The 18,366-nt window shown below is 45.7% G+C and overlaps 1 protein-coding gene across 1 annotated transcript in view; it reads right to left on the reverse strand.

Moving 5' to 3' along the window:
• Positions 1 to 18,366, reverse strand: part of LOC140389103 (uncharacterized) — a 383,180-nt gene that overhangs the window by 122,675 nt on the left and 242,139 nt on the right. The window contains exons 42-45 of the mRNA XM_072473262.1: positions 17,566 to 17,592; positions 16,736 to 16,759; positions 14,123 to 14,149; positions 8,674 to 8,700 (exon numbers count right to left, since the gene is read on the reverse strand). Of these exons, the coding sequence (XP_072329363.1) occupies positions 8,674 to 8,700; positions 14,123 to 14,149; positions 16,736 to 16,759; positions 17,566 to 17,592 (105 nt within the window). The remainder of the gene's footprint in view (positions 1 to 8,673; positions 8,701 to 14,122; positions 14,150 to 16,735; positions 16,760 to 17,565; positions 17,593 to 18,366) is intronic.

Raw genomic sequence — 18,366 nt, forward strand, 5'->3', positions numbered from 1 at the left:
AAGTGGGCGGGAAGACTCGAAGACCTGGAGAACAGGTCGAGGAGAAACAATCTGAGGATCCTGGGTCTCCCAGAAGGAGTGGAGGGGGCCAATGCCGCGGCATACACGGGCACGATGATTTGGGTGATGGTGAGCGTGGAGGCCCCTTCGAGCTCGCTGGAGCTGGACGGGGCGCACCGGGTGCTGGCGAGGGAGCCCAAGGCAACTGAGCCGCCAAGGGCGATGGAGGTGAGATTTCACCGGTTTACGGACAGAGAGAGGATCCTGAAATGGGCCAAGAAGGAGCGGAGCAGCATGTGGGACAATGCAAAGATCCGAATATACCCGGACTGGAGCTTGGAGTTTGCCAAGCGGAGAGCGGGTTTCAACCGGGCCAAAGCGGTGCTGCATCGGAAAGGAGTGAAACTTGGAATGCTGCCACCAGCGCGACTGTGGGTTACATGCAGGGACCAACATTACGACTTCGAAACGCCTGAAGAGGCATGGAGCTTTATACAAGCTGAAAAGTTGGACTCTAACTGAGGGTTTGTGAGTGTGGGGTGTGTGTGAGGGTGGGGTGTGCTTGAAGGTTGAAGTATGATGGTTGTTGTGTATAGGGGGTCAATCACGTGCAGGAAATGTTATATGGGCTGGGGGAGAGAGACTAGGCCTCGACAGGAGCTGCGCCAGAGGGGGCGGGGCAGGCTTTGGAAAGTGCGTTCCCCCCCCCCCCCCCCCCGCCGTGCGCAGGAAGAAAGGCGGGAAGGGGAACAAAGGATTGATTGGGAGACTCCCACATGGGGAGGGTGGGGTCAAAGGGATGGCGGGGGAAGCCGGGGTCAGCAGGTGTCAGCTGACTTACGTGAGTGGTATGGGGGAGCAAAAAAGCTAGTGAGGGGTCTAGCAGGGGGGGTGGGGGGGGGAGGGGGAGGTTAAGGGGAAGAGGGGGAGGGGGGCAAGGGCGGGGGAGAGGAGGGGAAGAGGGGGGAAAAAGGTTTGCTGCTGCACTGGCCGAAAGGGAATGGGACACAGAAGAGGTGGTCGGGAGAGAGGTCCCCCTGCTGGGGTACTGGAGGGCGAGGGAGATGCGTACACTGGACTGGCCCAGAAAAGGAGATGGCTGGTCGGCGGGGGGGGGGGGGGGGGAGAGCCCCTCCAATCCGGCTGATAACGTGGAACGTGAGGGGCCTGAATGAGCCGGTGAAGAGGGCTCGAGTGTTCGCGCACTTGAAGGGACTGAAGGCAGACGTGGCTATGCTCCAAGAGACACACCCGAAGGTGGCGGACCAGGTCAGGTTAAGAAGGGGCTGGGTAGGACAGGTATTTCACTCGGGACTGGACGCGAAGAATAGAAGGGTGGCAATTTTGGTGGGAAAGCATGTACCATTTGAGGCCAAGACTATCGTAGTGGATAATGGAGGGAGATATGTGATGGTGAGTGGTAGGTTGCAAGGGACGTGGGTGGTGTTGGTAAATGTATACGCCCCGAACTGGGATGATGCTGGATTCATGAAGCACATGTTGGGGCGCATTCTGGACCTGGAGGTAGGAGGCCTGATGATGGGAAGGGAATTCAATACAGTGCTGCACCCAGCACTGGACCGTTCCAGATCAAGGACAGGAAAGGGGCCGGCGGCGGCCAAGGCGCTCAGCTCAGGGGGTTTATGGATCAGGTGGGGGGAGTGGACCCATGGAGGTTTGCAAGACCGCAGGCCAGGGAATTTTCTTTCTTCTCCCACGTGCACAAAGCCTACTCCCGGATAGAGTTCTTTGTTCTGGGCAGGGCGCTCATCCCGAGGGTGGAGAGGACCGAGTATTCGGCCATAGCCGTTTCGGACCATGCCCGCACTGGGTGGAAAAAGGGCTGGGAGAGGAGAGGGACCAACGCGTGCTGTGGCGGCTGGATGTGGGACTGCTGGCAGATCAGGTGGTGTGTGGGAAGGTGAGAGGGTGTATCGAAAGGTACTTGGAGGCCAATGACAACGGGGAGGTGGGAGTGGGGGTGGTATGGGAGGCGTTGAAGGCGGTGATCAGTGGATAACTAATCTCCATCAGGGCTCATAGGGAGAAGACAGAGGGCATGGAAAGGGATAGGTTAGTGGGGGAGATTTTGAGAATGGGCAGGAGATACGCAGAAGCCCCGCAGGAAAGATTACTTGGGGAAAGACGACGGCTCCAGACGGAGTTTGACCTGTTGACCACAGGGAAGGCGGAGGCACAGTGGAGGAAGGCACAGGGGGTGACCTACGGGTACGGGGAAAAGGCTAGTCGGATGCTGGCACACCAGCTCCATAAGAGGACGGCAGCGAGGGAAATAGGGGGAATCAAAAATGGAAGAGGAGCCACTGTTCGGAGTGTAACGAAAATAAACAAGGTAGTCAAGGCCTTTTATAAAGAGCAGTACAGATCCCAGCCCCCAGGGGGGGGAAAGAGGAGATGAGATGATTCCTAGACCAACTGAGGTTCCCGAGGGTGGAGGAGCAAGAGGTGGCTGGTTTGGGGGCACCAATCGGGTTGGAGGAGCTGAGCAAGGGTTTGGGGAGTATGCAGGCAGGGAAGGCCCCAGTGCCAGACTGGTTGCCGGTTGAGTTCTACAGAAAGTACGTAGACCTGTTAGCCCCGTTACTAGTGAGGACCTTTAACGAGGCAAGAGAGGAGGGGACCCTGCCCCCGACAGTGTCGGAGGCGCCAATTTCCTTGATTCTAAAGCGAGACAAGGACCCACTGCAATGTGGATCATACAGGCTGATCTCGCTCCTCAATGTGGACGCTAAGTTATTGGAAAAAGTGCTGGCCACGAGGATTGAGGATTGTGTCCCGGGGGTGATTCATGAGGACCAGACGGGATTCGTAAAGGGCAGGCAATTAAACACTAATGTGCGGCGGCTCTTAATCGTGATAGTGATGCCATCAGAGGAGGGCGAGGCGGAGATAGTGGCAGCTATGGACGCAGAAAAGGCCTTTGACCAAGTACAGTGGGAGTACCTCTGGGAGGTGTTGCGTAAGTTTGGGTTCGGGGTAGGGTTTATCAGCTGGGTTAAGCTCCTTTACAGAGCCCCGGTGGCGAGTGTAGTCATGAACCGGCGGAGGTCAGAGTCCTTTTGGCTGTTCCGAGGAACGAGGCAGGGGTGCCCCCTGTCCCCCCTGTTGTTTGCATTGGCGATCGAACTCTTGGCCAGATCACTGAGGGAGTCTAATAAATGGAGGGGGGTGGTCCGAGGGGGAGAAGAGCATTGGGTGTCGCTATACGCGGATGACCTGTTGCTGTACGTGGCGGACCCAAAGGAGGGGATGGTGGAGGTGATGCAGACTCTTAGGGAGTTTGGGGAGTTCTCGGGCTATAAGCTCAATGGAGGGAACTGTGAGCTTTTTGTATTACAGGCAGGGGACCAAGAAAGAGGGATAGGGGACCTACCGCTGAGGAGGGCGGTGGGGAGTTTTCAGTATCTGGGGATCCAGATAGCCAGGAGTTGGGGCCCCTACATAAGCTGAATGTGACGAGGTTGGTGGAGCAAATGGAGTAGGACTTCAAAAGATGGGACATGTTACCGCTCTCGCTGGCGGGTAGAGTGCAGTCGGTCAAAATGGTGGTCCTTCCGAGGTTTTTGTTTGTGTTTCAGTACCTTCCCATCGTGATCACCAAGGGCTTCTTCAAGAGAGTAGGTAGGAGTATTATGGGGTTTGTGTGGGCGAATAAGACCCCGAGGGTAAGGAGAGGGTTCCTGGAATGCAGCAGGGATGGAAGAGGGTTGGCGCTGCCAAACCTAGGGAGCTACTACTGGGCAGCAAATGTGGCGATGATCCGCAAGTGGGTTATGGAGGGAGAGGGGGCGGCATGGAAGAGGATGGAGATGGCGTCCTGTAAAGGAACGAGCTTGGGGGCACTGGTGATGGCACCGCTGCCGTTCTCGCCAGCAAAGTATACCACGAGCCCGGTGATGGCGGCAACGTTAAGGATCTGGGGACAGTGGAGACGGCACAGGGGTGCAGTGGAAGCCTCGGTGTGGTCCCCAATCAGGGGTAACCACCGGTTTGTCCCGGGGGAGATGGACGAGGGGTTTCAGGGCTGGCATTGGGCGGAGATTAGAAGAATGGGGGACCAGTTCATTGACGGGACATTTGCGAGCCTAGGGGCACTGGAGGAGAAGTTTGAGCTACCCCCGGGAAATGCATTTAGATATATGCAGGTGCGGGCTTTTGTGAGGTGACAGGTCAGGGAATTCCCGTTGCTCCCGGCACAAGAAATTCAAGACAGGGTGATCTCGGGTGTATGGGTCGGGGAGGGCAAGGTTTCGGCAATAAACTAAGGGATGAAAGAAGAGGGGGAAGTGCTCGCAGAAGAGTTGAAGGGTAAATGGAGGAGGAGCTGGGGGAGGAGATCGAGGAAGGTTTGTGGACTGATGCCCTGGGTAGGCTTAATTCCTCCTCCTCATGTGCCAGGCTCAGCCTGATACAATTTAAGGTGGTTCACAGAGCGCACTTGACGGGGCGAGGTTGAGTACGTTCTTTGGGGTAGAGGACAGATGTGGAAGGTGTTCAGGGAGTCCGGTGAACCATGTCCACATATTTTGGTCATGCCCGGCACTGAAGGGTTTCTGGAGAGGAGTGGCGGGAGCGGTATCTCAGGTGGTGAAAGTCCGGGTCAAGCCAAGCTGGGGGCTAGCAATATTTGGAGTAGTGGACGAGCCGGGAATGCAGGAGGCGAAAGAGGCCGGCATTCTGGCCTTTGCGTCCCTAGTAGCCCAGCGAAGGATCTTGCTAATGTGGAAGGAGGCGAAGCCCCCCCCCCCCCTCCCAGCGTGGAGGCCTGGATAAACGGGTTCATAAAGCTGGAGAGGATTAAGTTTGCCTTGAGAAGGTCTGCGCAGGGGTTCGACAGGCGGTGGCAACCGTTCCTAGACTATGTCGCGGAGCGTTAGAGGAAGGTTGGTCAGCAGCAGCAGCAACCCTAGGGTGGGGGGGGGGATTGCTTGGGGGGGATGGAGGAGCAGGAGATAACATGAAGGGTGGGGGAAACTGGCACATGCGGGAGAGAGCCAGTGTATAAAGCTATGTAAATATACCATTTTGCAATGTGTATATCTTGCTCACTGCGATTTCGTATTATTTTGTTTCGGGGGTGGGGGGTGGGGGTGGGGGTTATTGCGTGTAAGGGGAAAAATTGTGTTGGTAAAAAACTTTAATAAATATATTAACAAAAAAGATAAAGCTGCTCTGACATCTGCAATGGTGGCCTCCGATACAAGTTCATCCGAGGCTTCTGGCGTGGCGGACGTGATCTCACTGACTTCATGATCAAAGCAGACATAGAATGCGTTAACTTCATCAGGGAGCGGTGCGTTGAAGCCGGCTATTTTACATAGCTTCATCTTGTAGCCAGTTATTTCTTGTAGACCTTGCCATAATCGGCGGGGTTCCGTGTGGCTAGCCTGGGACTCGAGCTTGGTTCGGTAGGTAGCCCCCATCAAAGTAAATTTTACACGTCATTGCATCATAATCGTGAGGATAATGGAAGCCAAAGTTCGCAACGAAAACTGTCTTACGTAATTGCTCGATATATTGCTTCAAGTCTCGCTTAACTTGATATGATTTCGCGTCAACTTACTGCTTGGATACCTGTTAGAATTTCTAGTAACTTTTCTTTATGCAAAAGATGTGAACCGATCAGTTGGTGTAAGATGACCAAGAGTTTTACTCTAACTGAATCCAATTCGACGACATTTTCTTTGAACACTTCATAACCTCACATTTTATTCGATTTGAAACTTGTTCTGTTTCATAGTGTTGTGTAACTTTTCCTTTGCCAGTCAGGTTATAAGGCAGAGAAAATTTAAATTTTCAAAAATATCAAGCAGATTCTCAATGACCAGACTACACTGTACTCTCTTCTGTTTTATTAAAAACATTGCAACACGAACCCTTACTCCTTTAAAAATTCTGGGAGCGTTTTCAGTGGAAGTTTTGAAAAATATTTTATTACAAATTAAATATATAATTCAATTCCAAGCAGTACGAAAGAATTTTACATGGAATTATGGAAAATGTACTGGACAGGAAAAGGACATTCGGCTCAACTTGTTTGTGCCAGTGTTAATGGACCGAATCAGTCTCCGAACACAGGACGTCGTCGCACCCTACCTAAATGTCCTGCTATTTCTTTCTCTCGAAGAAAGGCGTGCAATCATATTTATTTATTTCACACATCGTTCGGTATGAAGTTAACATGGTAATAATCCCCCAGCCTGGACAATTTTCTGAGACTTGTAATGAATGTATTAGCAAGTATCAAGTACTTATTGTCCCCAATTGACTACAAGTGGAAAATTAATTTCTCCTCTTGTCCTAGAAATCCCTTTCTAAATTTCAAAGTTAGTATTGATAGATCATTTTCACCCTCATTTTTTCTGAAGGTAAGAGCTGATGGCTGTTGAGTTATTTCTATATATATCAACTTTGATTAGTCAACTCCAAGGAATCCCGCCAGTCCAATAAATTTCGGGGCAAAATGCTCCGTCCTCACGCTTGTACCAAACTACGACAAAGGAGCAACGTTACAAACGTAGCCAAATGTTTCAAGGCGCGTCACAAGAGTCGTATGAAGCATTTTTGACGGCGTGCAGCACAACGCGACTTCAGGGTCAAGCCAAAACACCTGATTAACTAGCTAACATTTAAGGCGAGTTTTAAAGGTGGGAATGAGCAGACATGCAGAACTGGTTAGAACGCGAATGCTGCGACTTTGAGTCTCAACAGCTGTAGGAACGAGTATTAATGAATGAAGAATTAGAATCGCGGTTGCTATCCTGAGTAGTGTGGGTCGAGATCAAAATTGCCGGCATAGGACAAGGGAGGACATGAATGAATTAACATGAACAAATGTAGGCAAACACGTTCAGGGCAGATAGGTAAAGGTATTGGAAAGAGTTACAACACGGAAGGTCATGTTAGAAATGCGAAAGCTCTTACAAAGTTGAATCTGGGTGACCAAGCGGCAGCGCAATGGGGTCGTCAAGTCAACACGTTTCTCAGGCTTAATGTCGTGTTTCAGCAGAAGTTAAGCTGAGAAAAGGGCTGAGTCAGGCGACGTCATGGAGGTGACATTAAGCGATATTTTTCATTACTTCGATACGTGGTCAGAGCTGATCTCAGGTCAAATATATCGCCATGCGTCTGAAATGTCTGACTCAGCTTGAGATCGTTGATAGGGAGAGAAATTGAGTCGTAAGCTAAGCAGACGTAACCGCACACAATGGTTTCTCGTCTATTGAACGTTCTGCTAATCTGCGACAGGGCAATGTACAGGCAGCCTGATGAGTTAGAGACAGTAGAGGTTTCTTGAGACTTTCTGGTGAGGTAGTCGTGTGCCTTCTCAGCACGCATGTGAAGTCTGGCGCTGTGTTTTGGATATGTCGGCTCATCATGTGGGCGAGCTCTTCAGGAATGGGTGATTTATTCTTGGGGAAATAACAGGGATAACAATTGAGGTGACGGCGAAGATGCTATTCCAGGACATCTTCTGGCTAACGGGAATAAAAGAGATAGGAGCCAGGCGATGGAGAAGTTTTGGAGGAAAATTTTGATGTCATCATGCACCCAACCACCTCAACATTCTATAATCCACAGCCCACGGAATTATATATCCAATTCCTGAGTCGAAATTGCTGATGTGTCAATGAAGTACTCTGGCGGATTAAATATTACACTCACAATGTAAGTTCCTTGCCTACATCTGCTCAGCAATTCAGCAAGAATAAATCTTTCTCAAGTGCTAACTTTATTTAGAATATATGGACTTCTTTCATCTGATATTGATTTTACCTAACGCAGATCGAAGTTTGTGCCTTCTTTGATTACACAGGTCAAATAAAATTTGAACAACGGATTACAATGAGGACATATTTATGAATGACCAGTTCGTACTTATTGCACCAAATTCATGTTATTCAACATTTCTCCGTTAATTATTTTAACTAACTAATTTCAGTGTACTGCAATTGATTCCGGGAACATTGGAACTGATGGATGTAAGTTGATCAGGAAGATCACGATAGTGTGAATGCAACTTGGGGGAAGTTGCCGTATGTGCACCACTGTAGGTCATAACAGACTTCGTTATATCCTGCAATCCATCCAGAATTTGTGTTAAAGCCGGGCGCTGATGAATTTTGGGAGTTCGAGGGGACACTTGATTAACCTGTGAAATTGTTAAAGCGAGGAAGGCAACTTCTCTTTCGAAGGGTAGGGTTGGCAAGGTCATAAACATCGTAGCTAATCGATTTATCTGTCTATTGACAAAGGGAAGGAATCATCTACTCTCATTACATGATCGAAATTACACATTAGCTCGGAGGCAACTCTATATGGCCCTATCCAAAATTCAATTCTAATTGCTGAATATAATTGAACATTGAGCGTGTTTAGAAATATCTGGAAATGGGCTTCAGTCTGGTTCCTGACTGTGCATATGTTTTTCACCCGGACATCACTCAGCACGACGACTGTCAGTCCCTTCTTTCTCGTTATTAATTAAATGCCTATCCACTTGTGCTGATTTCACGTGCATGTATTCAATCACGCAACGCATCCAGTTAAAGCAAATCTCAGCGCTTTCAGCATTTGGGATGGAAGGCACGATGTCGTTGGGTCAGGGGAGGCAGGATGTCTGAAGAAGAAACGCCTTTTAATTTCTCTTACCTGCTACTGTAGTTCTGAGCTGAGTTTCTACGAGAAATAATTAAAACGGCAAATATTATCGCTGAATATGTGTTTCATAATTCTTTCACAAAAAAATATTTTTATTGGCTTTTCTCATATTTATAAACAGTTGTTACTTATATACATTACATTTTTCTTGCCCGCCCTAATTTGATTTGTTTTACAGAGAGGTTTGTTTTGTCCTTCATTTGACTAACTGTACGTAAATTTTGCTACCCTCTGGATCGGTCTTTGATATTCCCCCTTCCTCCCCGCCCCCATTGGTTTCAGCACCCTTCCTCTTCTTTTGTGGTTTCCCCATTTATCTCTCCCACCCCCCCCCCCCACCCCGGTTGCGCAGTCCATGTTTCATAATTCTGACGTATGTTAGTTTTTACTACGCAAACACTTAGCCAGTCACGCAGAATGTTCAGTGATTAAAAAATAAACGGTTGGAAGTTTGAGGTCAATGACCTTCCATCACAACCATCAGCTGCTCCCTGAACCGGCGAGTACTTCGAGCATTGACTGTTTTAAATTCAAGCACTTTGCATCTGGGGGCCGGTTAGTTCATTTCGCTGGGCGGCTGGTTCGTGGTGCGCAGTGACGCTAACAGAGCGAGTTTAAATTCCGGTAAGGGGCCGAAGTTATCGATGAAGGGTTCGACTACTCAAACTTTCTACTCGCCGGATGTGTGGTGACCCTCATGTTAAATCACCACCAGTCAGCTCTCAAATGTGAGTCCATGATCCTACGGGACTATGGCGACATTTACATTTTTACTTTGCACCAGCAGTATTTTGCATATACATGATTGGATCAGACTTTTACAATAGTGAACATTTGGATGTAAAGGCTCATAGAGCCGACCAAAACCGTGCCATTGATTAAAATTATTTATTGTGTAAGATTGATGAGCCGTTTGAAAATCACAGCTCATGCTGATTCATTATCTTATTTGTTTTAGGATTCCACCGGTTAGTTGTTCATATCCCCAGGTGAAATAGGCAAGAACATATATAACCGATGTTTTTCTTTTCCTTATTCGTGAACGATCGTCACTTTCCGAAGTATTTAGCTTGTGGAGAGCAATTCAATATTTGGCAGTAATTGTTACTCTCTTGTTTCTTGGAAAAATAATTTTCCATTTCGGAACCAACGACGCACAAAAAGAAACAAAATTAATTTTAAGTTGATCTGGCAAACACTAAGTGCGGTAGTGGCTGATGACATCCTACTCTGTTACGAGTTTCAATCAAATAACGGGGTAAATACAATAAAAATCAACGATTTCTGACTGTAAAACGGTGAAGACAGACGTTGAGTAGACTTCTAAATGCATGCTATGACTGAGTTCACAGTTATTACTGACAAGACTAAACTTATATATTTGGAAGAATGGTCCGTTTTTGCAAATCCGCGAAACGTTATTGCTTTCTTTCAACTGTTTTGCCAGCATTTTCCAACCTAGTCTCCTTTGTCTCACTATCTTTAAAATATTGAACTGCCGCATTTCCGAATCCTATTGAGATCATTGCCAAATCCTCCAACTGTACTCACCGTATTCGTGTGCCATCCACATGAACGTCAATTGACAGCAAACAATTGCAATTGAACTGATGCTTTACATATGAAGAAGAATTGGCACATGGAGTTGTTGTGTTCTCCACCCATCCATGAAGGTGTATGGTATTTATACTTTAGTGTATTTTTTGGTTTTCGTAAGTCATTCAACACCATCATGATTCCAGTGCTGCCTTCCTGATCAATAGGCTACAATAAAGTATGTAATGCCAGCCTGTCTATAATCCTAAAATGTCCTCTAGGTTAGGCGCACGCTACTTGGTGCAAATTTGAAATTCGATGGATTTGCAAAGAACTGAGGAAAAAACTCTAATTATATCTATGAAGTGTTGAAGGTATAAAAATAAAACTTTGTGGATGCTGGGAATCTGAAATGAAAGCAGGAAGTGCTTGGAAAACGCTGGAGCTGTGCCGCATCTGCGGAGAGAGAAACACAGCGAATATGTCAAGTTCAACATGACATTCCTTTAGAACATTGCTCTCCCTGATTATCCGTAGAAGAATGATTTTGGACCCGATATGTTAACTCTGTTATTCTCTCTGCAGAGATACCGCCAGATCGCATGGAAAAGGGAACTGACGTTCTCCATTGACTTTAAGACACGCCTGGCCATTTTGGGCTTCCAGATGGTACCAGCTCTGCCAGCATTCAATTTTGATGACTGATTGCCATCCATTTTATTGTCCATGTGGATAAAGGCGAACCTGTGATTTTACTGTCCTTAGGTTTATAGAAGATATTTTATAAGTGCCACATCAAAGGTTAGTGCAGCCAATTAGAGCTCATGGTGCAGGACTAACATATTGGCATGGCAAGAAAATGGGCAAGCTAGCAAGCTTGTAACGCGTGGTATGCCACAGGGACCAGTGCGTGCCTTATCCTTATACCTTTTATATAAATTATTGAAATGAAGTGGCTACATTTGCTGATGCAACGAAGATAGCTCGGAAATTATTTTTTGAAGAGTACATAGGTGGTAACATGTGGTTACGGGTAGTATTGCTGAAAAAAGGGACACATGAAGGTTTTCACCTTGCATTGAGCAGCGCACCAATAAAATATAAGGCAAAAACAATAATCTACACTTTTGAAGAATAGAGTGCTGATTGGTTGGAAAGTGAACTGATGGGTGGAGGCGTTGCGATGCAGAATTCACGGTCCTGATGACTGACGGTTAATTGCCTGGAATATTTTGAAACTTAAACCAAGAAGCACGACCCAGTTTGGTCAAGGCATTGCCATGAGGAGTCAATCAGCAAAATTCTGTTGTAAATTTTCTTTTGCTTAAAAAGGTGCGCTGGGTGTGTACATTATTTCTGCCTGCAAAAAAACAGATCCATGTGTATCAATATATGTAGCTTCTCTTTAACGAAAATGCACCACACTGCGAGTACGAATGATGATGCTAAATTGTTTGTCAGCCTAATTGTTAGTGGAGTGAATTTATTTTGCAAACCTTGTCTAAGCGCAGAATCATACCGAATTTCGGACACTGCATTTTGACTTTTTTCAAGCACGGGATAGATGTGTACGATCTGTGCTTAGTACAGGTAGGTTAAGTGAGTGGGTAAAGATCTGGAAGTGGACTATAATCTGGTAATATTTGAAATTGTCCATTTTGGCAAGAGCAATAAAAAAAAGCGTATTATCTAAATTAGGAGAGATTGCAAAGCTCTGAAATTCAGAGGGATCTGGGTGGAGCGATGAAGCAGCAACGGCCAGCATGCTTCAACAGCAAATACTTACGAAAGGTAACAGGATATTTTCATCTATTTTGAGAAGAATTTTATCTAGAAGGAGGAGGTTGTTTCATTGTTGGAGCGGGCAATGATAGAACTACATCTGGAATATTGTGTGGAATATTGTTTTCCTTACTTAACGAAAGATACATGTGAGTTAGAAGCACTCCAGGAGAATGTTTATTAGGTTAGTAGCAGGGATAGACGGCTTGTCTTAGAATAACATGTTGGCAGATTTGATTAGTATCCACTAAAGTTCAGATGAGGAAGAGGCGACTTTAATTGATACTTTCAGATCCTCTGTTGCATCGACAGATTGGATCTGAAGGGAATGGTTCCTGTTGTTGACGAACTCAGAACTACGTGTCACAGTTTAAAACAATAGGAACCATAAGACATGAGAGCAGAATAGGGTAATTCAAGTCTGCCCCGTCATTCAATGACATAATGACTGATCAGAAACGATTCCCCTCAACTCCAATATCCCGCCTCATCCCAGAAATGCTTGATACCTTTACTGCTTAAAACCCTGTCTATCCCAGACTTGAACACACTTAACATTACAACATCTACTGCCCTCTGCGATAAAAGATTCCACAGATTAATTACTCTCTGAGAGAATAAATGGTTCCTCATCTCTGTGATTAATTAACAACACCTTGCTCAGAAATAATGCTCTCTGGTCCGAGACTCTCCCAGTTTTCAGCGTCCGCCCTGTCAAACCTTGAGGGAATCCTATGTTTCAACAAGGTCCTGTACCAGCCGCCCCGAACAGGCGCCGGAATGTGGCGACTAGGTGCTTTTCACAGTAACGTCATTTGAAGCCGACTTCTCATTCCTCTAAACCCCAGTGCCCACAGGCGCTACCTACACAACTTCTCGTCAAAATAAAATCCACCCTCACACGGTAGCAACCGCGAACCTTCCGTGGACAGCCTCTATTAAAAATATGTAATTTATTAGATACAATTGTCACGTATTGAAAATAATGAGAAAGGGAATGTTTATTTTTGAGAGATCCTGAGTCGATGGAACTCTCTTCCTCAAAAGATAGTGGAGGCAGAACTTTGAATATATTTAATGCAGAGCTATATATATTATTAAATAACAAAGTTTCGAAAGGTGATCAGGCGGATGCAGGAATGTAGGTAGGAGGTTACAATCAAGTCGGCCACGATCTACTTGAATAGCGGAGTAGGCCGGAGGCTCTAGTGGCCAATCGTGCTACTCATTGATAGGTTAGATTCTCAGAATGGATTGTAGATAAAATAGTGCGTTCTCAGTTAGCGAACAAAAGTAAAATATCCTGCATGCGAGCATTGTCTGGTCCAACACGTTGTATACTTTCCAGCTAGAAAAAGCATGATAATTGGCGTTTAATAATTAGCCACAAGCCGAATCAACCTTGAAATGTTTCATCTTCTTCCTTGTCTACTCTCTGACATTTTGCAATGTTACCATGACAAAACTAAATACAACAGATGGAAGTTATTTTAATTCATAGTTGCTGTATTATAATTTGAGGAAAATAAATTTTCCCAATGCTGGCTTACTGAATATTCAGCAATTAGAAATTGACTTCCGTCCTCTGTGAATCTAAGAATAATTGTTATATACAGAAAGAACATTTGGCTTATTAATGCCAGGTACATTTTAAAAACGAAAGCAGAAAATGCTGGACAATCTCAGCAACCAACCCTTTGACAAAGAGTCATTTCGTCTCGAAACATTAGCTCCCTTTTCTCTCCGCAGATGCTGCCAGACCAGCGGAGATTGCCGCGTATTTTCTGTTTAGTTTCAGATTCCAGCCTCCGCAGTAATTTGCTTTTACATTTAAAAAAAATAGGCTGTTTGTTTTAATTCCTGCACTAATTTATTTAAAATAATCCGTATATAGGCTGAACCAATGCATTGTACATTCATCCAATAATAGCAATATCAATAACCTTTGTTCACATTTAAGTTTAACAGCAATGACGTAACAGAATGTATGAGCATGAAACATGAAACAGTCAAGGCCAACGAAGTGATTCGATTCACTTCAATTCAGAGGGATGTCCTTTCCAAAACTTAGAGCAGAAAATATTTCGCTTAAATATGTATTAATGGAATAAAGTTCTCCTACCTAGATCCTCTATAGTTCTTTTATGATCTGAAGTAAAAGAAGCACGATTGTAACAGAATTACAGATGACACATTAACAATGGAGTGTTTGAATTGTTCCCAATTGCACTGCAAATGCGGGCAGGATTCTCGCTCCCCTCGCATCACGGGCTGGACCCTCGGGTCGCCAACTTCGAAATCGTGTTCGGCGATCAGCCAGAGAATCAAAGTTCTCAACAGCATCCGGGGTGGCGCCGCTTTTGCGAGGCTCCGCCCCTCCAAAGCGGCGCATTCGTAGCGTACATCGAGGGACGTATCGACGGTCTCAGGACGTTGCCTAAGGCCCGCCCCCCGATGCTCTGCACCTGACACGCCGACTTCCCGACGGCGTCGGTTGCGTGTGGTTTCGTCCGTCGGGAACTCAGCGTTGCGGCTGTGGGCTGAATCCAGCGCTGCCACAGTCGGGGGGCGGGAGTGGGGGGAGTGGGGGGGGTGGGGGGGGGGGGGGGGGAGAGGTAGGGCGATCAGCGGACAGGGGGGAATTTATCAGCGGCTGGGGGCACTGTGGGGCGTTGGTCCCGGGCGCGTTCGCCGGCTGAAGGGGGAGCACGATTTTGCGGCCGGGTCCACAAGATACCTCCGCTCTGTGCACGAGCGGCCGCTGCAGGCCTTTGCCGTGCGCATGCGCGGCCATGGAGTGGCAATTCTCCGGGCCGTATGGGCAGCTGGAACCGGGTGCTCCACTCTGCCGGCATGCTATCCCCCAGCCAAACGGAGGATCGGTGGCCGTTTTACGCCATTTTGTCTGACATAAAATGCCATTGTTCCCACACCGGCGTGGGGATATAGCCTCAGAACCAGAGAATCCAGCCCCAGATTTCTGGAGCAGCAAACACCCGGGCTTCTCCGTCTCGCCAGCTGGTTTCCCATTGTGGACAGCCCCACGCCGTCGGGAAACCCTGGACCTCCGGTGAAATGGAGAATCCCGACAGTGGAGAATGGTTACTTCAGAAGGGAGGTTTGAACGAGGTGTGTCCCACTCTTCACAGAACCGTCTATATGCCCTATCAAACCTTTACCAGGTGCTACATGGTAAGATGTATTTGTGAAAGTTGAAAATTATTGGTAGTGCCACAAGTTAGTTCAGTTATGAATGAATTGCTCCAAATTTCAGAAAGAAACACCACATGGTTCAAACTGAAGTTTGTTGGTCGATGAAGTTGTCAGAGAAATCTGAAATCACACTTCGTTTGCAAATAAAACAAGCTTCTTGGTTTCACAGAATCCATACAGTGCAGAAGGAGGCCATTTGGCCCTTCGAGTCTGCACTGACATTCTGAAAGAGCACCCTCCCTCAGCCGATATCCATACCCTCTTCGTGTAATCTCAAATAACCTGCACATCTCCGGACACTAAGGGGCAATTTATCAGGGCTAACCCAACTAACGTGCACAACTTTTGACAGTAGGGGGAAACCGGAGCACCCCGAAGACACGGGGAATAGATCCGAAACTTCTCACACCCAATGCCTGAATTGAACTCAGTTCCCTGGCGCTGTCAGGCAGCAGTGCTGCCACAATAAGACCATGCCGGCCAACTCATTTGTGTAAATTCGCATTACATCTCTTCCAGTATACCTCTCCACATCGTTTCGTTAGTTGTGCATCCATTTACCTTTTCAACTTGGTGGGTTGCCTCTATTACTGCTTCCTCTTGCATACATTATTTACACCACAATACAAGTGGTCGTGCATTGATCGTGCAATTTTTATTCAACTTTGCAGTCAATGTGGAAGTTTAGCACCTGACTATCTGAAAAAAATAATTCAGTTGACTCCTCTACTGTTTGCTATCAATTTATAAGTGGCATTGTGATTTGCAAAACCTTTTCCACAAGCAAATGATTGCCTGAATTAATGTTCTGATCCGCTCAAGTGGGTAGATTGGATTCCCTTTTCAGGTTCAATGAAAGGTCGGCAATAAATTCAGGCCGAGCGAGCCCCTGTTCTCCATATCGCATGAAGGAATTAAAAAATAATGTTAGTGAACAACAGCTTCTGTGGTGACTGTTAACATTTCACAATGATTCTGCTATGTCGAAGTATTCCTTGGCGTTTGCATCAGGAGCAGCCGGATACGCAGAATTTGTAATGGTCACTGGAGACTTTCTATTTGGCTTTCCATATAAAATAGGGGAAATTGCCTGAATCTTATTTACATTTTGAACTTTTGGCTTGAATTCAATTGCCCAAATGTTGTCATTAGTGGAGGACTTAACGAACGCTATACAAGTAGGTATTAGAAGAGAAAAGTCATATCAGCCGATATTGTGTTGCAAAAGATTCATTAATTACTGTCAAGCTGCCTTTAAAAAGTTACTGAAATTTTTCATCCATTTAATAAACTCAGGTAAAGTATGTTTAAAGCTCCTCCGTACAGTGGCTGATTCTTCTTTCATTATTAGCTAACAGCACAATTTGCACACCTAGAGCATTAACTTGTATATCAGTACACGGCAGACGAGAGCTATGCTTTTCTGTAACGTTTTGGAAATGATGATTATTAATCTCAAATCTATTTACTTACACCAAAAATATATTGATAATTGATTTTTGCATGTTCTTCCCAAAATTACCTTTATTTTCTTTGTACGTTGAAACTGGCGGAGAGAAAGAATTGTAAATTAGTGGGTAATGCATGGTTACTTCAGTCGCAGTTTGCACATCAGCAAAAGCATGATTGTGGTATTATACCCATCGATTATTCTCAATATTTTATTGTCGTTCTAAAGACTCTGGAATTTAATTCCTGCCTTTTGTACCATTTTTTCAGCCATGCGTTAATTCGCATAATTTGACTATTTATGTACTCCCTCTGGAATGGCATTATCCAAAGGTTACTACATTTAAGGATCTACATTTTCTTTCCCAGCTTCAAAACTTCACTTACATGAACGCATTCCTCTTTTTTCCCCCTTGTCATTGATAGAGATTTGAAGCACAATTTCCGAACTTTCATCCTTTCGAATCAGACCGCTCTTGAACAACTATTTGGCATCCTTAACCCGGCAACCATCACACTCACGAATAATCTAGCTTCTGACTGCGCCGAGGACCTCCGAATGAAGCCGAATTAAAGAAAGGAATTACGTACTGTTGACTCATCCTCGTGGACCGTCCACTGCATTGTCTTTGCTCTGCTGTTTTGGAAATTCTAAATCAAATTCGAAACTGTAGGAAAATCTGTCTAGCTGCTGGCTACAGTGGCTCGTCTGCGAAAGAGGTTTGCAGAGCGCCCTATTTTGAACTAAATTGATTCCAATTAATTCCACTATAAGTATTTTACTGGGAGTACTCAGTATCACGGAGTAGCTAAACTCCTCACAACGAAGAATACAATTCCTTGTTCAAAAACGTAACAAGACTATAAACATCACATAAGCTGGAAATCAGTTTGATACTTTACCGAGTTGCAAGCGAAGCACATCAGTTCCTGAAATAGAAGTTAGCACAAAACGTTACTGCAATAATTTGTCGTCGATAATGGTGGAAATATTAGATTTTGCATCAATCACTTCAATGTTTACATCAGTTATTTCTGTTGTTTTTCTTAATTATTTAGAACTTAGTTGCAACAAGAGGACAGGTAGTTAGATTTAGTAATGAGACCAATTCAATTAGTATTGTAACTGTGTGCGAACATTTGTCAAATAGTGATCAGAACATGATTGAATTCAGTGCAGCATTTGAAAGTGAAAAGCCCGTTTCAGATACCGGAATTTTAGACGAATAAGGCTGACTTTAAGCGGATGAGGCAGTGACTAACTGCTAAAAATTGGGAAGATCTGTTAATAAGAACATAAGAACTAGGAGCAGGAGTAGGCCATCTGGCCCCTCGAGCCTGCTCCGCCATTCAATGAGATCATGGCTGATCATGGCTGGGCTAAAATACCGAAGATCAGTGGAGAATAGTGAAAGGAACATTTAACGAAATGCAGAGCAACTATATACCCCTAAAAGGAAAGGGTTCCAGTCCACAAAAACGTTAACGCTAAAGAGGTTAGGGACAGCAAAAACTAAAAGAAAGGGCTTCCAATAATGCAAGACATGGCAAAGATCCGGTGGAATGGTTAGAGACAAAGACCATCAAAGAGCCACAAAGCAGCTTACAAGAGCTACTAAAATAGATTATGAAAAACTTGTAAGATATATCAAAATGAACAAGAGCATTTTTAAAGTTTTATAAAAGGAAAATGGTGGTCAAGGA

The sequence above is a fragment of the Scyliorhinus torazame genome, chromosome 14, assembly GCF_047496885.1.
Source record: "Scyliorhinus torazame isolate Kashiwa2021f chromosome 14, sScyTor2.1, whole genome shotgun sequence".
NCBI classification, from domain to species: domain Eukaryota; kingdom Metazoa; phylum Chordata; class Chondrichthyes; order Carcharhiniformes; family Scyliorhinidae; genus Scyliorhinus; species Scyliorhinus torazame.